Source organism: Etheostoma spectabile, unplaced genomic scaffold (genome assembly GCF_008692095.1).
Source record: "Etheostoma spectabile isolate EspeVRDwgs_2016 unplaced genomic scaffold, UIUC_Espe_1.0 scaffold00005791, whole genome shotgun sequence".
Taxonomy (NCBI): Eukaryota; Metazoa; Chordata; class Actinopteri; order Perciformes; family Percidae; genus Etheostoma; species Etheostoma spectabile.
This window is the reverse complement of record NW_022603299.1, coordinates 94,846-109,928: the sequence shown is the minus strand read 5'-3', so window position 1 is coordinate 109,928 and position 15,083 is coordinate 94,846. Positions and strand designations below refer to the sequence as shown.

At 44.3% G+C, this 15,083-nt stretch overlaps 1 protein-coding gene across 1 annotated transcript; it reads left to right on the top strand.

Moving 5' to 3' along the window:
- Positions 1-13: 13 nt before the first annotated feature.
- On the top strand, positions 14-9,787 carry LOC116677779 (neuronal acetylcholine receptor subunit alpha-10; the record flags this gene model as incomplete). The annotated part of the gene is given in 6 exon segments (XM_032508037.1): positions 14-166; positions 1,063-1,217; positions 1,565-1,811; positions 2,628-2,913; positions 6,415-6,692; positions 7,291-9,787. Coding segments are annotated over 6 exon segments (1,392 nt in total). The 3' UTR covers positions 7,714-9,787.
- Positions 9,788-15,083: the final 5,296 nt, after the last annotated feature.

Below are 15,083 nucleotides of genomic sequence, written 5' to 3'. Positions count from 1 at the left end.
CTCTCTCTCTCTATCTCCCAGTGTGCTCTGCTGCTCATGGCCGGTTTGCTAAGAAGCTTTTTAAAGACTTGTTCTCCACTACACCAACGCTCTGCGGCCGGTGGAGGACACCGACCACATCATCAACGTCACCCTGCAGATCAACCTGTCCCAGATCATCGACATGGTAACCCGCCCTGGATCCAGATCCATGTTTAGTCCGTAGGGGGTTGGGTTGGGAACGGAGGGTCGCTGGTTCAAGTCCCGTACGGACCACAGTATGGTGGTGGACCGGTAGCTGGAGGGGGGCCAGTTCACCTACTGGGCACTACCAAGGGGCTCTTAAGCAAGCACCGAACCCCCAACTGCTCGGGGCGCCTTTCCATGGACAGCCGGGGGGGCTGTCGGGGGGGGGGGGAGAAAAACTTAAAAAATCTTAAATTCTGCATTGACGGCAGTGGCGTAAGCAGAGGAAGCTGAACATATCTGGGGGGGGTCAGCTTAGTCTGTAGGGAGTTGGGTTGGGAACTGGAGGGTTGATAGTTCAAGTCCCCCAAGTCCCCCCACGGTGCTCTTGAGCAAGGCACATGAACCCCCCTCAGTGCTGGTCTAGCACTGGCAGCCCCCCCCCCACTCTGACATCTCTCCATTAGTGCATGTATAGTACTGAGCCTGTGTGTAGTGTGTGTAATAACAACAGAGTGTACAGTGTGATTGTGATTTCCCCATAGGGGATCAATAAAGAGTATAAATTAAATAAATGAAGTTATTGATTATCTGCAAACTGTAATTTCAACCAACTCGTTTTAAATGAGTAACGCTGACACAAATAACACAAAACAACACAAACATTTGACAGAGCGGACGAAGGCTGAAACACTGAGATTTTAGACTCATAATATACGTGAATATTCATCCGTCATCTGGTAAATCGTTAATGACTCCTGATGGATGGCGTTAGATTAACCCTCGTGTTGTCTTCACCTCACAAAACTGAAAATCAACACTTTTTCTTACGTTTTTGTCCCTTTTTTCAACACTTTAGATGCTTTTTCCATTCCTTTTTGTGTGTCCTTTCACCAGGATGAGCGGAACCAGATCCTGACCACCTACCTGTGGATCCGCCAGGTTTGGATGGACGCCTACCTCACCTGGAAGAAGGAGGACTATGACGGTCTAGACACCATCCGAATACCCAGCAGCTACGTATGGAGACCGGACATTGTTCTGTATAACAGGTAGGAGACAGGACATTGTCCTGTGTACAGGTTTCTCTATAGATCACCCCCCCCTACAGGTTTCTCTATAGATCCCCCTTCAGGTTTCTCTATAGAGCCCCCCTACATGTTTCTCTATAGATCCCCCCTACAGGTTTCTCTATAGAGCCCCCCTACAGGTTCTCTATAGATCCCCCCCTACAGGTTTCTCTATAGAGCCCCCTACAGGTTTCTTTATAGAGCCCCCCCTACAGGTTTACTGTGCATTTCACATTAAACTTGTGACAGTGTAGTGCCTGTTTGTAAATACCCTCTGACCTTGTCCGTGACCTTGGCGGTGACCTTGAACTTGACCTTGTCCGCCCCAGTGCAGACGACGAGTTCTCCAGCTCCATGGAGACCAACGTGGTTCTTCGTAACGACGGCCAGGTCATGTGGGACCAGCCAGCCATCACCAAAAGCTCCTGCTCCGTGGACGTGGCCTTCTTCCCTTTTGACCTTCAGCAGTGTCACCTGACCTTCGGATCCTGGACCCACAACGGCAACCAGATGGACCTGTCCAACGCCCTGGACAGCGCCGACCTGGCCGACTTTGTCCCCAACGTGGAGTGGGAAGTACGTGGTTCACTGTAACAAATTTAACATGGACTTTACAGACCTCATGTTGTCCTCATGTTGTCTTCATGTTGTCCTCATGTTGCCCTCATGTTGTCCTCATGTTGTCCTCATCTTGTCTTCATGCTGTCCTCATGTTATCCTCATGTTGTCTTCATGTTGTCCTCATGTTGCCCTCATGTTGTCTTCATGTTGTCCTCATGTTGCCCTCATGTTGTCCTCATGTTGTCCTCATCTTGTCTTCATGCTGTCCTCATGTTGCCCTCATGTTGTCCTCATGTTGTCCTCATCTTGTCTTCATGCTGTCCTCATGTTATCCTCATGTTGTCTTCATGTTGTCCTCATGTTGCCCTCATGTTGTCTTCATGTTGTCCTCATGTTGCCCTCATGTTGTCCTCATGTTGTCCTCATCTTGTCTTCATGCTGTCCTCATGTTGCCCTCATGTTGTCCTCATGTTGTCCTCATCTTGTCTTCATGCTGTCCTCATGTATCCTCATGTTGTCTTCATGTTGTCCTCATGTTGCCCTCATGTTGTCTTCATGTTGTCCTCATGTTGCCCTCATGTTGTCCTCATGTTGTCCTCATCTTGTCTTCATGCTGTCCTCATGTTGCCCTCATGTTGCCCTAATGTTGTCCTCATGTTGTCCTCATGTTATCCTCATGTTATCCTCATGTTGTCCTCATGTTGTCTTCATGTTGTCCTCATCTTGTCTTCACGCTGTCCTCATGTTCTCATGTTGCCCTCATGTTGCCCTCATGTTGTCCTCATGTTGTCCTCATGTTGCCCTCTAATAAAACCAATCTTGTCTCTGCAGGTTCTGGGCATGCCGGCCAAGAAGAACGTCATCCTGTATGGTTGCTGCTCAGACCCGTACCCGGACATCACCTTCAGCCTCCACCTGAAGAGACGCGCGTCCTTCTACATCTTCAACCTCCTGATCCCCTGCATGCTGATCTCCTTCCTGGCTCCGCTGGGCTTCTACCTGCCGGCTGACTCTGGAGAGAAGGTGTCTCTGGGGGTCACGGTGCTCCTGGCCCTCACCGTGTTCCAGCTGCTGGTGGCCGAGAGCATGCCCCCCTCCGAGAGCGTCCCGCTGATAGGTGAGACAACATTAAGATATATATTTAACCCTCATGTTGTCCCCATGTTGTCCTCTAGTTGTCCCCATGTTGTCCCCATGTTGTCCTAACATTGTCCTCATATTGTCCCCATGTTGTCACCATGTTGTCCTCATGTTTTCCTCATGTTGTCCTCATGTTGTCCTCATGTTGTCCCCATGTTTTCCTCATGTTGTCCTCATGTTGTCCCCATGTTTTCCTTATGTTGTCCTCATGTTGTCCGAATGTTTTCCTCATGTTGTCCCCATGTTGTCCTTCTGTTTTCCTCATGTTGTCCCCATGTTTTCCTTATGTTGTCCCCATGTTTTCCTCATGTTGCCCTCATGTTTTCCTCATGTTGTCCTCATGTTGTCCTTATGTTGTCCTCATGTTTTCCTCATGTTGTCCCCATGTTGTCCCCATGTTTTCCTCATGTTGTCCTCACATTGTCCTCATGTTGTCCCCATGTTGTCCCCATGTTGTCCTAATGTTGTCCCCATGTTGTCCTCATGTTTTCCTCATGTTGTCCCCATGTTTTCCTCATGTTGTTTTCAGGATGTCCTCATGTTGTCCTCATGTTGTCCCCATGTTGTCTTCATGTTGCCCTCATGTTGTCCTCATGTTGTCCTCATGTTGCCCTCATGTTGTCCTCATGTTGTCTTCATGTTGCCCTCATGTTGTCCTCATGTTGTCCTCATGTTGCCCTCATGTTGTCCTCATGTTGTCCTCATGTTGCCCTCATGTTGTCCTCATGTTGTCCTCATGTTGTCCTCATGTTGTCCTCATGTTGCCCTCGTGTTGTCCTCATTTTGTCCTCATTTTGTCCTCATGTTGTCCTCATGTTGTCCTCGGGTAAAATTCATCCGTTTTCCCATATTAATGTTCTTTTCAACCCTCTTGTCTTCTTGTCAACCATGAAAAAGTTGGTTTGGTCACTTATTTTTATCACTTTTTTCCCACATTTTTGACACTTTTTCAATGTTGAAAAATGTAATGTTTTTTCTAACATTTTTGATATTGGTAATGTTGACATTTTCAGCGCTTATTTTGACGGCCCATTTGTTTACAAAAATTAACTGAAAACGGGTCAATTTGACCCAAGGTAACAAGAGGGTTAGCTACCCAATTGTAATACCCCAAAATAAGTCAAGTGCAAATCTCTACTTTCATTAATTTTGGGTCTTATTATATTTTATAGCATTGTAAAACAAAGTGAAGTGTTGTTGAAATAGTGTTGAGTAAAAGTTGACATATTCCAGTCTGTGATTATCATCAACATCCATTCCTTTAATTTTAGTCTCAATAATTCCTAATTTCTGCTTTTCTAACTCCAACATTAGGTAGAATTTCCCATAAATGAGCTTTATTGACCTTAAATTCCCAAAATAACTGTAAAACTAAAGTTAATAAGTTAGTGTTACGTAGTGTTGAAATGTAAAAAAAGTGACAAACATTGGAAGAAAGCGTCCAGCGGCAGTGTGCAGGAGCAGTATTTTGCAGCTTTATTTAGTATTTTGCAGCTTTATTTAGTATTTTGCAGCTTTATTTAGTATTTTGCAGCTTTATTTAGTATTTTGCACCTTTATTTAGTATTTTGCAGCTTTATTTAGTATTTTGCAGCTTTATTTAGTACCACTACCTCTGTCGGCTCAGCATGTTCTGCATAGAGAGTCAATGTGGGAGCAAAAGACAAGAAAAGAAAGAGAAAACCTCAATGCAAAAGGGATAGATGGATAGGTAGATAGATAGGTAGATGGTAGATAGATAGATAGGTAGATAGGTAGATAGATAGATGGATAGATAGATAGATGGATAGGTAGATAGATGGATAGGTAGATAGGTAGATAGATAGATGGATAGATGGATAGATGGATAGATGGATAGATAGATAGATGGATAGATATTTATCCTGAAGGAAATTTTAGGCATCCATAGCAGGATAACCATAACACAACAAACACATATACACCCATATATCCCACAAATACACACAGATATACACACACATACAACTAAGAATAAAAATCCCTGAGAGAAATGCGATGACCATGATAAGGTGAGGTACAATAGTAGACCGGGTGTATGGGTCATAATGCAAAAGTGAATAGTGCAGTAGACCATGATATCAACTATGACTATAAAATATAAACACATAAACAAATGTGGGTTCTCAGAAAAATATTAATCCAAAGATTTTTTTTTTGCAGAGTGTGAAGGGTAAAAGCCGCGACTGGCTGACATGTTGCAGCTGTTGGGTCCTTCCCTGCTGCAGGATGAGGGCCTCAGATCAGACCAGGATCAGATCAGACCAGGATCAGATCAGACCAGATCAGATCAGACCAGATCAGACTAGATCAGAGGAACTATGCATGTTAAATGAATGCTGAGTTGTGTTGCCAGGCGAGCAGATCTTGTTGTTCTGTGTGTTTTGTCTTCTTCTTGTTGAACAAATAAACTGAACGGACAGTAAAAACTTCGGCGTACAGTTTTACGACCGGCAGTAAACACCCCGTTGATGTCTGCGGGCTAACAGCGCTGTGATGGGGGGCTGCGGGCCGATGAGGCCTGTCAGCGGTTCTTTAAAGCACAACAATCACAGCTCAGGAATCAATGATCTCTCAGGAGTTCAGCATTCAAGTCTCAGTGTTGCCAACAGTAGTTTAATTAAAGGGCCCGTGGCATGAAAATGTCCCCCCCCCCCAGCCTGCCTATGGCCCCCCAGTGGCTAGAAGTGGTGATAGGTGTAAACCGAGCCCTGGGCATCCTGCTCTGCCTTTGAGAAAATTAAAAGCTGAGATGGGCCGATCTGGAATCTCGCCCCTAATGAGGTCATAAAGGGAAAGGTTACCTCCCCTTTCTCGGCTTTGCCCAACCGGATGATGTGGTTCCTCCACCTCGCCCCTCCCCTCAAAAGCAGGTATTAGGGACCACTAAGGTCTATGTAAAAGAGACTTCAGATACAGTATTAGGGGACCACTAAGGTCTATATAAAGAGACTTCAGATACAGTATTAGGGACCACTAAGGTCTATATAAAGAGACTTCAGATACAGTATTAGGGACCACTAAGGTCTATATAAAGAGACTTCAGATACAGTATTAGGGACCACTAAGGTCTATATAAAGAGACCTCAGATACAGTATTAGGGGCCACTAAGGTCTATATAAAGAGACTTCAGATACAGTATTAGGGGACCACTAAGGTCTATATAAAGAGACTTCAGATACAGTATTAGGGACCACTAAGGTCTATATAAAGAGACTTCAGATACAGTATTAGGGGACCACTAAGGTCTATATAAAGAGACTTCAGATACAGTATTAGGGACCACTAAGGTCTATATAAAGAGACTTCAGATACAGTATTAGGGACCACTAAGGTCTATATAAAGAGACTGTAGATACAGTATTAAGGACCACTGTTTGAAAATGAGCATAATATGGACGCTTTTGTATGTGGATTATATATACATATATAAATACTTCCATTTTGTGTTTTCAACAGGAAAGTACTACATCGCTACCATGACGATGGTCACTGCATCAACAGCGCTCACCATCTTTATTATGAACATCCACCACTGCGGTTCTGAGGCTCGGCCCGTCCCCCAATGGGCCGAGCGCTTCATCCTGAACTACCTCGCCCGCATCTGCTTCGTGTACGAGGTCGGGGAGAACTGCCTCGGCAGGACCGCGTCCAGGAAGCAGCCTCTGCCGCAGGAGGAGCCCGAAGCCCCGGCAGCCAATGGGAGCAAAGGAGCCAACTGGGATGTGAACGGGCAGGTGTGGGCGGAGTGGGGGGGCGTGGGTGGGGGGTGAGTGGGGGGGCGGTTGGGGGGTGCTGGGGGGTGCAGCCACACTGTAAATAACATCTGTGAAATCTCCAGTTATTTCCTTTAGATTTCACAGTAACACTGCTGTATATGATTTTACAGTAGAATGCTGTAAAGGTACATTACAACCTTGTCGCCATGACAACATCACAGTAGTCTAAGCATTACTGTAAAACAGTCACAATATAATTAAATTTTAATATTAATAAATAAATTAATTTAATTTATTCAATTAAATCACAGTATTCAAAGCATTACTGTAAAAAAAATTACAATATAATTTAATTTTAATTAATTAATTAATTTAATAATTGACAGAGAATTACTGTAAAAAAAGTCACAATGTAGCCACTATAGTACTGTAAATAGTAAACTACTGTATTTTTACTCGTTTATCTTATGTTGTGTTTAATTGTTTTGTATTTTATGTGAATACATAAAATACTGTAGATGGAAGAACGGTACCTTTACTGTGAAAATAATTCACAGGAACTTGCTGGACACTCGTTACAGGAAGTTACTGTAAATTTGACTTTAATTTTTTACAGTGTGGGGAGTCTCTGAAGCCGGATCGGGACGGGACCACCCAGACCGAATGGAGCGAGGATCTGTTTGTGACCATCAACCATTCGGAGGAGGAAGGAGCCGCCGGAGGACACGAGGGGAAGTGGGAGGAGTCAAAAAGCTCCGGTCGAGGAGGAGGACGAGAGCATGTTGAAGAGAAGAAAGGCGTAGGCGGGGATGGGGGGGTCCGGAGGGAGATCTTTGTGAGAACCCAGTGTGTGTGCCAGCACCAGGGACTGCGCAGCAACGTGGAGTACATCGCCAACTCGTACCAGGACCAGCGAGCAGCGCAGCTCCGCATCGGGGAGTGGAGGAAGGTCGCCAAAGTCATGGATCGCTTCTTCATGTGGCTCTTCTTCATCCTGGTCTTCTTCATGAGCATCCTCATCCTGGGAAAGGCCATATGACGGAGAGGGTTCTCCATCGGGGCGTCCCATGAGAGGGCGGGGGTATCGAGAAGCAACGACATAGTTTGCTTAACGTTAAAATCAGTCTAAAGTCTAAAAGCAGTCTTAAGTCTAAAGTCTAAAATCAATCTTAAGTCTAAAAGCAGTCTTAAGTCTAAAATCAGTCTTAAGTCTAAAAGCAGTCTAAAGTCTAAAATCTAAAATTAGTCTAAAGTCTAAAATCAGTCTTAAGTCTAAAAGCAGTCTAAAGTCTAAAATCTAAAATTAGTCTAAAGTCTAAAATCAGTCTTAAGTTTAAAGTCTAAAATCAGTCTTAAGTCTAAAAGCAGTCTAAAGTCTAAAATCTAAAATAGTCTAAAGTCTAAAATCAGTCTTAAGTTAAAGTCTAAAATCAGTCTTAAGTCTAAAGTCTAAAATCAGTCTAAAGTCTAAAATTAGTCTAAAGTTTAAAATCAGGCTTAAGTTTAAAGTTTAAAATCAGTCATAAGTCTAAAATCAGTCTTAAGTTTAAAGTTTAAAATCAGTCATAAGTCTAAAATCAGTCGTAAGTTTAAAGTTTAAAATCAGTCTAAAGTCTAAAATCAGTCTTAAGTTTAAAGTTTAAAATCAGTCTAAAGTCTAAAATCAGTCTTAAGTTTAAAGTTTAAAATCAGTCTAAAGTCTAAAATCAGTCTTAAGTTTAAAGTTTAAAATCAGTCTTGATTTTCTGGAACCAGTTGGGTTTTCAGACGGGGTTTGAAGGTTAACCCTCATGTTGTCCTCGGGTCAAATTTGACCCGTTTTCAGTTTTTTCATCACAAAACATGGGCCTTTTGAAATAAGCTGAAAATTTCAACATTAGAAATATTGGAAAAAAGCAACAACAAAAAAAGCACCCACAACATTGAAAAAGTGACAAAAATGTCAGAAAAAACAATCAATTTTGTTTCACGGTTGACGGGAAAACAACACAAGGGTTAAATCTGCCTAAATCAGTCTTAAATCTGGTGTCTTCCCAAATTATGATTTCCACCGTACTTTAAAATGCAGACGTGTGGATTTAAAGAGATTTGGTAAAAGCAGCTTGCAGAGATCGGTGGATACCTCAGATTTTGAGGTTTAAAATCATCCCCAAAAGGCCTTGAAAGCATCTCATCAAATCTGGAGAGATCTGAATCCAAACGTACGATCATCAGCTCGTTAGATCAAGATATTTTGTTGTGAGATTCAGAAGAAAAGGAGCCGTTAGCCCGACGTCGCCACACCAAATGTGACTTAGTCTGGAACATCTTAGCTCACGTTCAATTCCCAACGGCTGTAGACGAAACCACCTCTGGATGTGATTGGCTAGACCAGGGGTCCGGGGGTTGGGGACCCCTGGTCTAGACCAGGGGATCATTTTATTATTATACCAGGGGTCCGGGGGTTGGGGACCACTGGTCTAGACCAGGGGATCATTTTATTATTAGACCAGGGGTCCGGGGGTTGGGGACCACTGGTCTAGACCAGGGGATCATTTTATTATTAGACCAGGGGTCCGGGGGTTGGGGACCCCTGGTCTAGACCAGGGGATCATTTTATTATTAGACCAGGGGTCCGGGGGTTGGGGACCACTGGTCTAGACCAGGGGATCATTTTATTATTAGACCAGGGGTCCGGGGGTTGGGGACCCCTGGTCTAGACCAGGGGATCATTTTATTATTAGACCAGGGGTCCGGGGGTTGGGGACCACTGGTCTAGACCAGGGGATCATTTTATTATTAGACCAGGGGTCCGGGGGTTGGGGACCACTGGTCTAGACCAGGGGATCATTTTATTATTAGACCAGGGGTTCGGGGGTTGGGGACCCCTGGTCTAGACCAGGGGACCGGGGGTTGGGGAACACTGGTCTAGACCAGGGGATCATTTTATTATTAGACCAGGGGTCCGGGGGTTGGGGACCACTGGTCTAGACCAGGGGATCATTTTATTATTAGACCAGGGGTCCGGGGGTTGGGGACCACTGGTCTAGACCAGGGGATCATTTTATTATTAGACCAGGGGTCCGGGGGTTGGGGAACACTGGTCTAGACCAGGGGATCATTTTATTATTAGACCAGGGGTCGGGGGTTGGGGACCACTGGTCTAGACCAGGGGATCATTTATTATTAGACCAGGGGTCCGGGGGTTGGGGACCACTGGTCTAGACCAGGGGATCATTTTATTATTAGACCAGGGGTCCGGGGGTTGGGGACCACTGGTCTAGACCAGGGGATCATTTTATTATTAGACCAGGGGTTCGGGGGTTGGGGACCCCTGGTCTAGACCAGGGGACCGGGGGTTGGGGAACACTGGTCTAGACCAGGGGATCATTTTATTATTAGACCAGGGGTCCGGGGGTTGGGGACCCCTGGTCTAGACCAGGGGATCATTTTATTATTAGACCAGGGGTCCGGGGGTTGGGGACCTCTGGTCTAGACCAGGGGATCATTTTATTATTAGACCAGGGGTCTGGGGGTTGGGGACCCCTGGTCTAGACCAGGGGTTCGGGGGTTGGGGACCACTGGTCTAGACCAGGGGATCATTTTATTATTAGACCAGGGGTCCGGGGGTTGGGGACCACTGGTCTAGACCAGGGGTCGTCAACCTGCGGCTCTTTGATCTCTCTGATGCGGCTCAGCTTTTGAAAATAATTAATGAGTATTTAATTAAAATGTATTTTATTTTAGTTTGTTCATTTTCAAAATGTAATTCCCTGAAGACCATGGCCATCTTGTAACATCTAAAATATTTCAATATTTTAATATTTCATTTTAAAAATATTTTTGTCGCCCTTGAGCCACGTCACAACTTCCAATGACACCCGCCAGCGAGCGGCTTCCTGAACTCTTTGACCCCGGGTCGGGGTCAGAATTCAAAGAAAAGAAAAACAATCTGACGAAAACCGGACGTTGCTTTCAACGTATTTTACCAAAACCGTCGACCCAACGTCTTTTTTTCGGAGTTAAAAACGTTTTGTTGCATGCAGAAATTCATCTTCTCTGCAGTCGTCCATTGATTCCATAACCGTAACGCAGTATAATTTGTTTATACATAGCAACAAAGGCAAAAATACCCGTTACATACAGTGTGGTTTCATTTAAAATTTCCACAGGGTTTTGTGGCCCCCGGTGTTTTCGGTACTGAGAGAAACGGGTCCAAACGGCTCTTTGAGTGGTAAAGGTTGCCGACCAATCAGGGGGAAACGTGGCGCCGAGCGGCGGACACCGCACCACAGCGGGCAGCCATCTTGGTTGTCTGCTCCTGCTCACTGAGCTAGGCTCTGATCGCCGTGTACTCTGAGAAGTATCTGATAGTTAACAGGGTTTTGACATTTTAAAAAAAATCACGTGGCGTATTTTTGCAGATCTGTTTGGGAGGATCAAAACTAAAAAAATACTGACCACTTTGACACAGTTTAAATTGTTTTTATGCACTTTTTCAATGTATTTTTGAGTGATTTTGCACAACTTTCAAATGCATGCAAGATTATTTTTAAATCATAGATTACATTGAAATGTGTGAGATCAGTTCATCATATTTCGCAGTATATAACATGTGAAACATGAACATATTCCCAGTTCTACGCTTCAAACTGGAGAAGATTGTATCACCTGAAATTTTCAGATTGAATCTGATAAAAAGCCAATTAACTTAACTAGGGTTGTAGTCTAGACCACCTAAACCGTGACCATGTGATCACCAAGACCAGAGTCTACGAAGACAAGACCAAAACTTTGAGTTGAGTCTGAGACAAGACCAAGACTTTGAGGAGTTAGGACAAAGACCAAGACCAGTCAGAGCGAGTCCCAGTTGAGACCGAGACAAGACCAAGATTTTGAGGAGTTAGGACAAAGACCAAGACCAGTCAGAGCGAGTCCCAGTTGAGACCGAGACAAGACCAAGATTTTGAGGGAATGAGACAGAGTCAAGACCGAGACTTTGGGGGGTTGAGGCCGAGACAAGAACAAGACTTTGGGGGGTTGAGACCGAGACAAGATCAAGATTTTGAGGGAATGAGACAGAGTCAAGACCGAGACTTTGAGTTGAGATTGAGTCAAGACCAAGACTTTGAGGGATTGAGACAGAGACCAAGACAAGCCAGAGTTCTTGGGGGGTTAAGACCAAAACAAGACCGGGACTTTGGGGGGTTGAGACCGAGACAAGACTGAGACACATGCTCATTAAAAAAATGCTAATTATGATGGTGACCTTGGCGAGAAATGACCTAACGAGTAGAATCACCTCATGTTCAGACACATCGGACCTTTATGTATTTAAATAAATCCGATGGAGGGAAACATGTTTCCTCGGGTTCATCTTTTCACAACACTTACATTTTATCATTTGTTGCACCTTTAAAAAAAAAAAATCTCAAAAACAACATTTCTTTTACATGTAAAATATCCCGATCAGTATTATCTCGGTGACAACGGTTTATAAATTTAAGGAAGAGATACTAAAAAAATCTTTGGCCTAAAGTGAAAGAAGGTGAAATGGATTAATTTTCATATTCCTCAAATGTAGTCTTCACAACGTAAAAAACAAGAAAAGCCAATTTTTTCACAGTAACTTGTTGATATATGTGCTGTTTGTGTGTTGTTGAACATTTGTGAGAAGACATATTTAATACACATGACACCTTGTTGAAGCCATAAGAAAACATTAAAGATTTCTTATCAAAACAACGTTGTTTTCTGAGGTTTGTGAAGAGATTTTCTTCCAGAATTTAACTTTTAACATTTGGTATTTTTCATGCAGGGTTTCCTCGCCATTATAAAGTATAGTAGCCGTTCAGATAATGTTTATAGATGGATAACAAAGTATTTATTACAACACAACAAGGGGAGGACAACATGAAGACAACATGAGGGCAACATGAAGACAACATGAGAGCAACATGAGGGCAACATGAGGACAACATGGGGACAACATGAAGACAACATGAGGGCAACATGAGGGCAACATGAGGACAACATGGGGACAACATGAAGACAACATGAGGACAACATGAGGGCAACATGAGGACAACATGAGGGCCACATGAGAGCAACATGAGAGCAACATGAAGACAACAGGAGGACAACATGAGGGCAACATGGGGTCAACATGAGGGCAACATGAGGACAACATGAGAGCAACATGAAGACAACAGGAGGACAACATGAGGGCAACAGGAGGACAACATGAGGGCAACATGAAGACAACATGAGGGCAACATGAGGGCAACATGAGGACAACATGGGGACAACATGAAGACAACATGAGGGCAACATGAGAGCAACATGAGGGCAACATGAGAGCAACATGAGGGCAACATGAGAGCAACATGAGGACAACATGAGGACAACATGAGAACAACATGGGGACAACATGAAGACAACATGAGGGCAACATGGGGACAACATGAAGACAACATGAGGGCAACATGAGAGCAACATGAGGGCAACATGAGGACAACATGGGGACAACATGAAGACAACATGAGGGCAACATGAGGACAACATGAGGGCAACATAAGGACAACATGAGGGCAACATAAGGACAACATGAGGGCAACATGAGGGCAACATGAGGACAACATGAGGACAACATGAGGACAACATGAGAACAACAGGAGGACAACATGAAGCAGTCTAGTCTGTCTCTAGCAGAGGGCGCTGCTACATCGACCTCAGACTGTTTCTCTGGTTCAGCAGCTGTGGAGGATGAAGATCAAGTACATACGTAACAATACCAGTAATAATAGTATCAACTGTACAGGAAAAATACACATTTGAGGATGAGTTGTGTAAAGAGTAGAATACACAAAACGGTCACTGAACCCTTCTTCTGCATTGTTAGTTCCCCATAGAGAGACATAGAAACTCCCTCAGTGGAACGATTAAAACATGATATTCAAACGGGATATATAAAGCCCAAATAACTAAAAATACCAACTGACCAATGGACTCCCTGGCAGCCTTCGTGGATTTTCATGCAAATGCAAAAGCCATTTCAAGATTAACATTATGCTAACTTAATTGTATTTTGCTTCTGGTTTGGCAGAGTTTTTACCAACTACATGAACACACCATTGATCCCTAATCCTTGGTCCCAGTACTCTGAAGTTCAGGTACTCACACTGCAGACCAGGGAGAGTGTGTCTGTCAATGGAAATAGTTTCATGTGTGGCTCAATGGGCCGACTGGACCATATGCAGACATATTTCTAAAACTCAAAGGAATTCCCCAATACGTGTTTGTTAGTGTGTTGTTTTAGTGATTTTTGTTGCTCTATGTGGCTTTATGTTGACCCAGCAGAACCCCCCCCCCCTCCTGCAGTATCAAACATTGACCAGAGGATGGAGCTAAAGGAGTTTCAAATTCCTCCTGAGTACCAGCGTCTCTGCACTGGAGCTCTCCAGACACCTCCAGCACATAACTCCATACCAGCCCCATTCTCTCCCTAATATTTGTGGTATTTTGTATTTATTTTGTCTATGACGCACAAAACATGTCACCATTGTCATACGGCTTTAATGGAAAGATCATGGTGGGATTGTTATGAACTACACTGAAGAAAATAATTCCCAAGTGCAAAGAGCTGAGCTAAAGGGTTTATTAAAATAAAATACAAAGTACAAACAAACAAAGGAAGTCCTGAGAGGGGAGGGCAAAAACTAAACCCAGGGTGCAAAAGTCCAGGAAGCAAGGAACCAGAAGCAACCTGCCATGGGGGAGACACCAGACTACAACATAAAAACTACAATGGTCTGACACAGGACAAGGGACGCACAAAGACTAAATCCAGAGGGTAACGAGGTAACGGGGGGCAGGTGACACCAGGGCCGGGAAACAGGTGGAAGACATCAGGTAATCACAGGAGTGGGAAAACACAGGAAGTAGAACTAAAGACAAGCTGAGACAAAGACCCATAGTGTGTCTCAAATCGCGCACTTCGTGCACTTTGTACACTACGTACTCACTTGCATAGTGTGTGAAATTTGACTGGGGAGTGTTGTCTCAAATCGGGCACTTCACTGATGTACTTGCTGGAAATGACGATCACAACAGCTCATTCCTCCTCCTTCTTCTTCTTCTGTGAAATTGTGTATTGCACCCAGACAGAGCATTCCCGCCGCCTATTGACGCCTGCTAAAAATACACTTCTCCGCTGTTGTTAGCTCCGCCCCTTCCACCACGTAGCCAAGATGGCGACCGTTGAGTGTGGAAAGTGTCCATCGATCCACACTCAACTTTCTGACTGTTATGTGTGCACCATCCAGGTACTCTAGGTGCACCATCCGGGTACTCTAGGTGCGCCATCCGGGTACTCTAGGTGCGCCATCCGGGTACTCTAGGTGCGCCATCCGGGTACTCTAGGTGCACCAT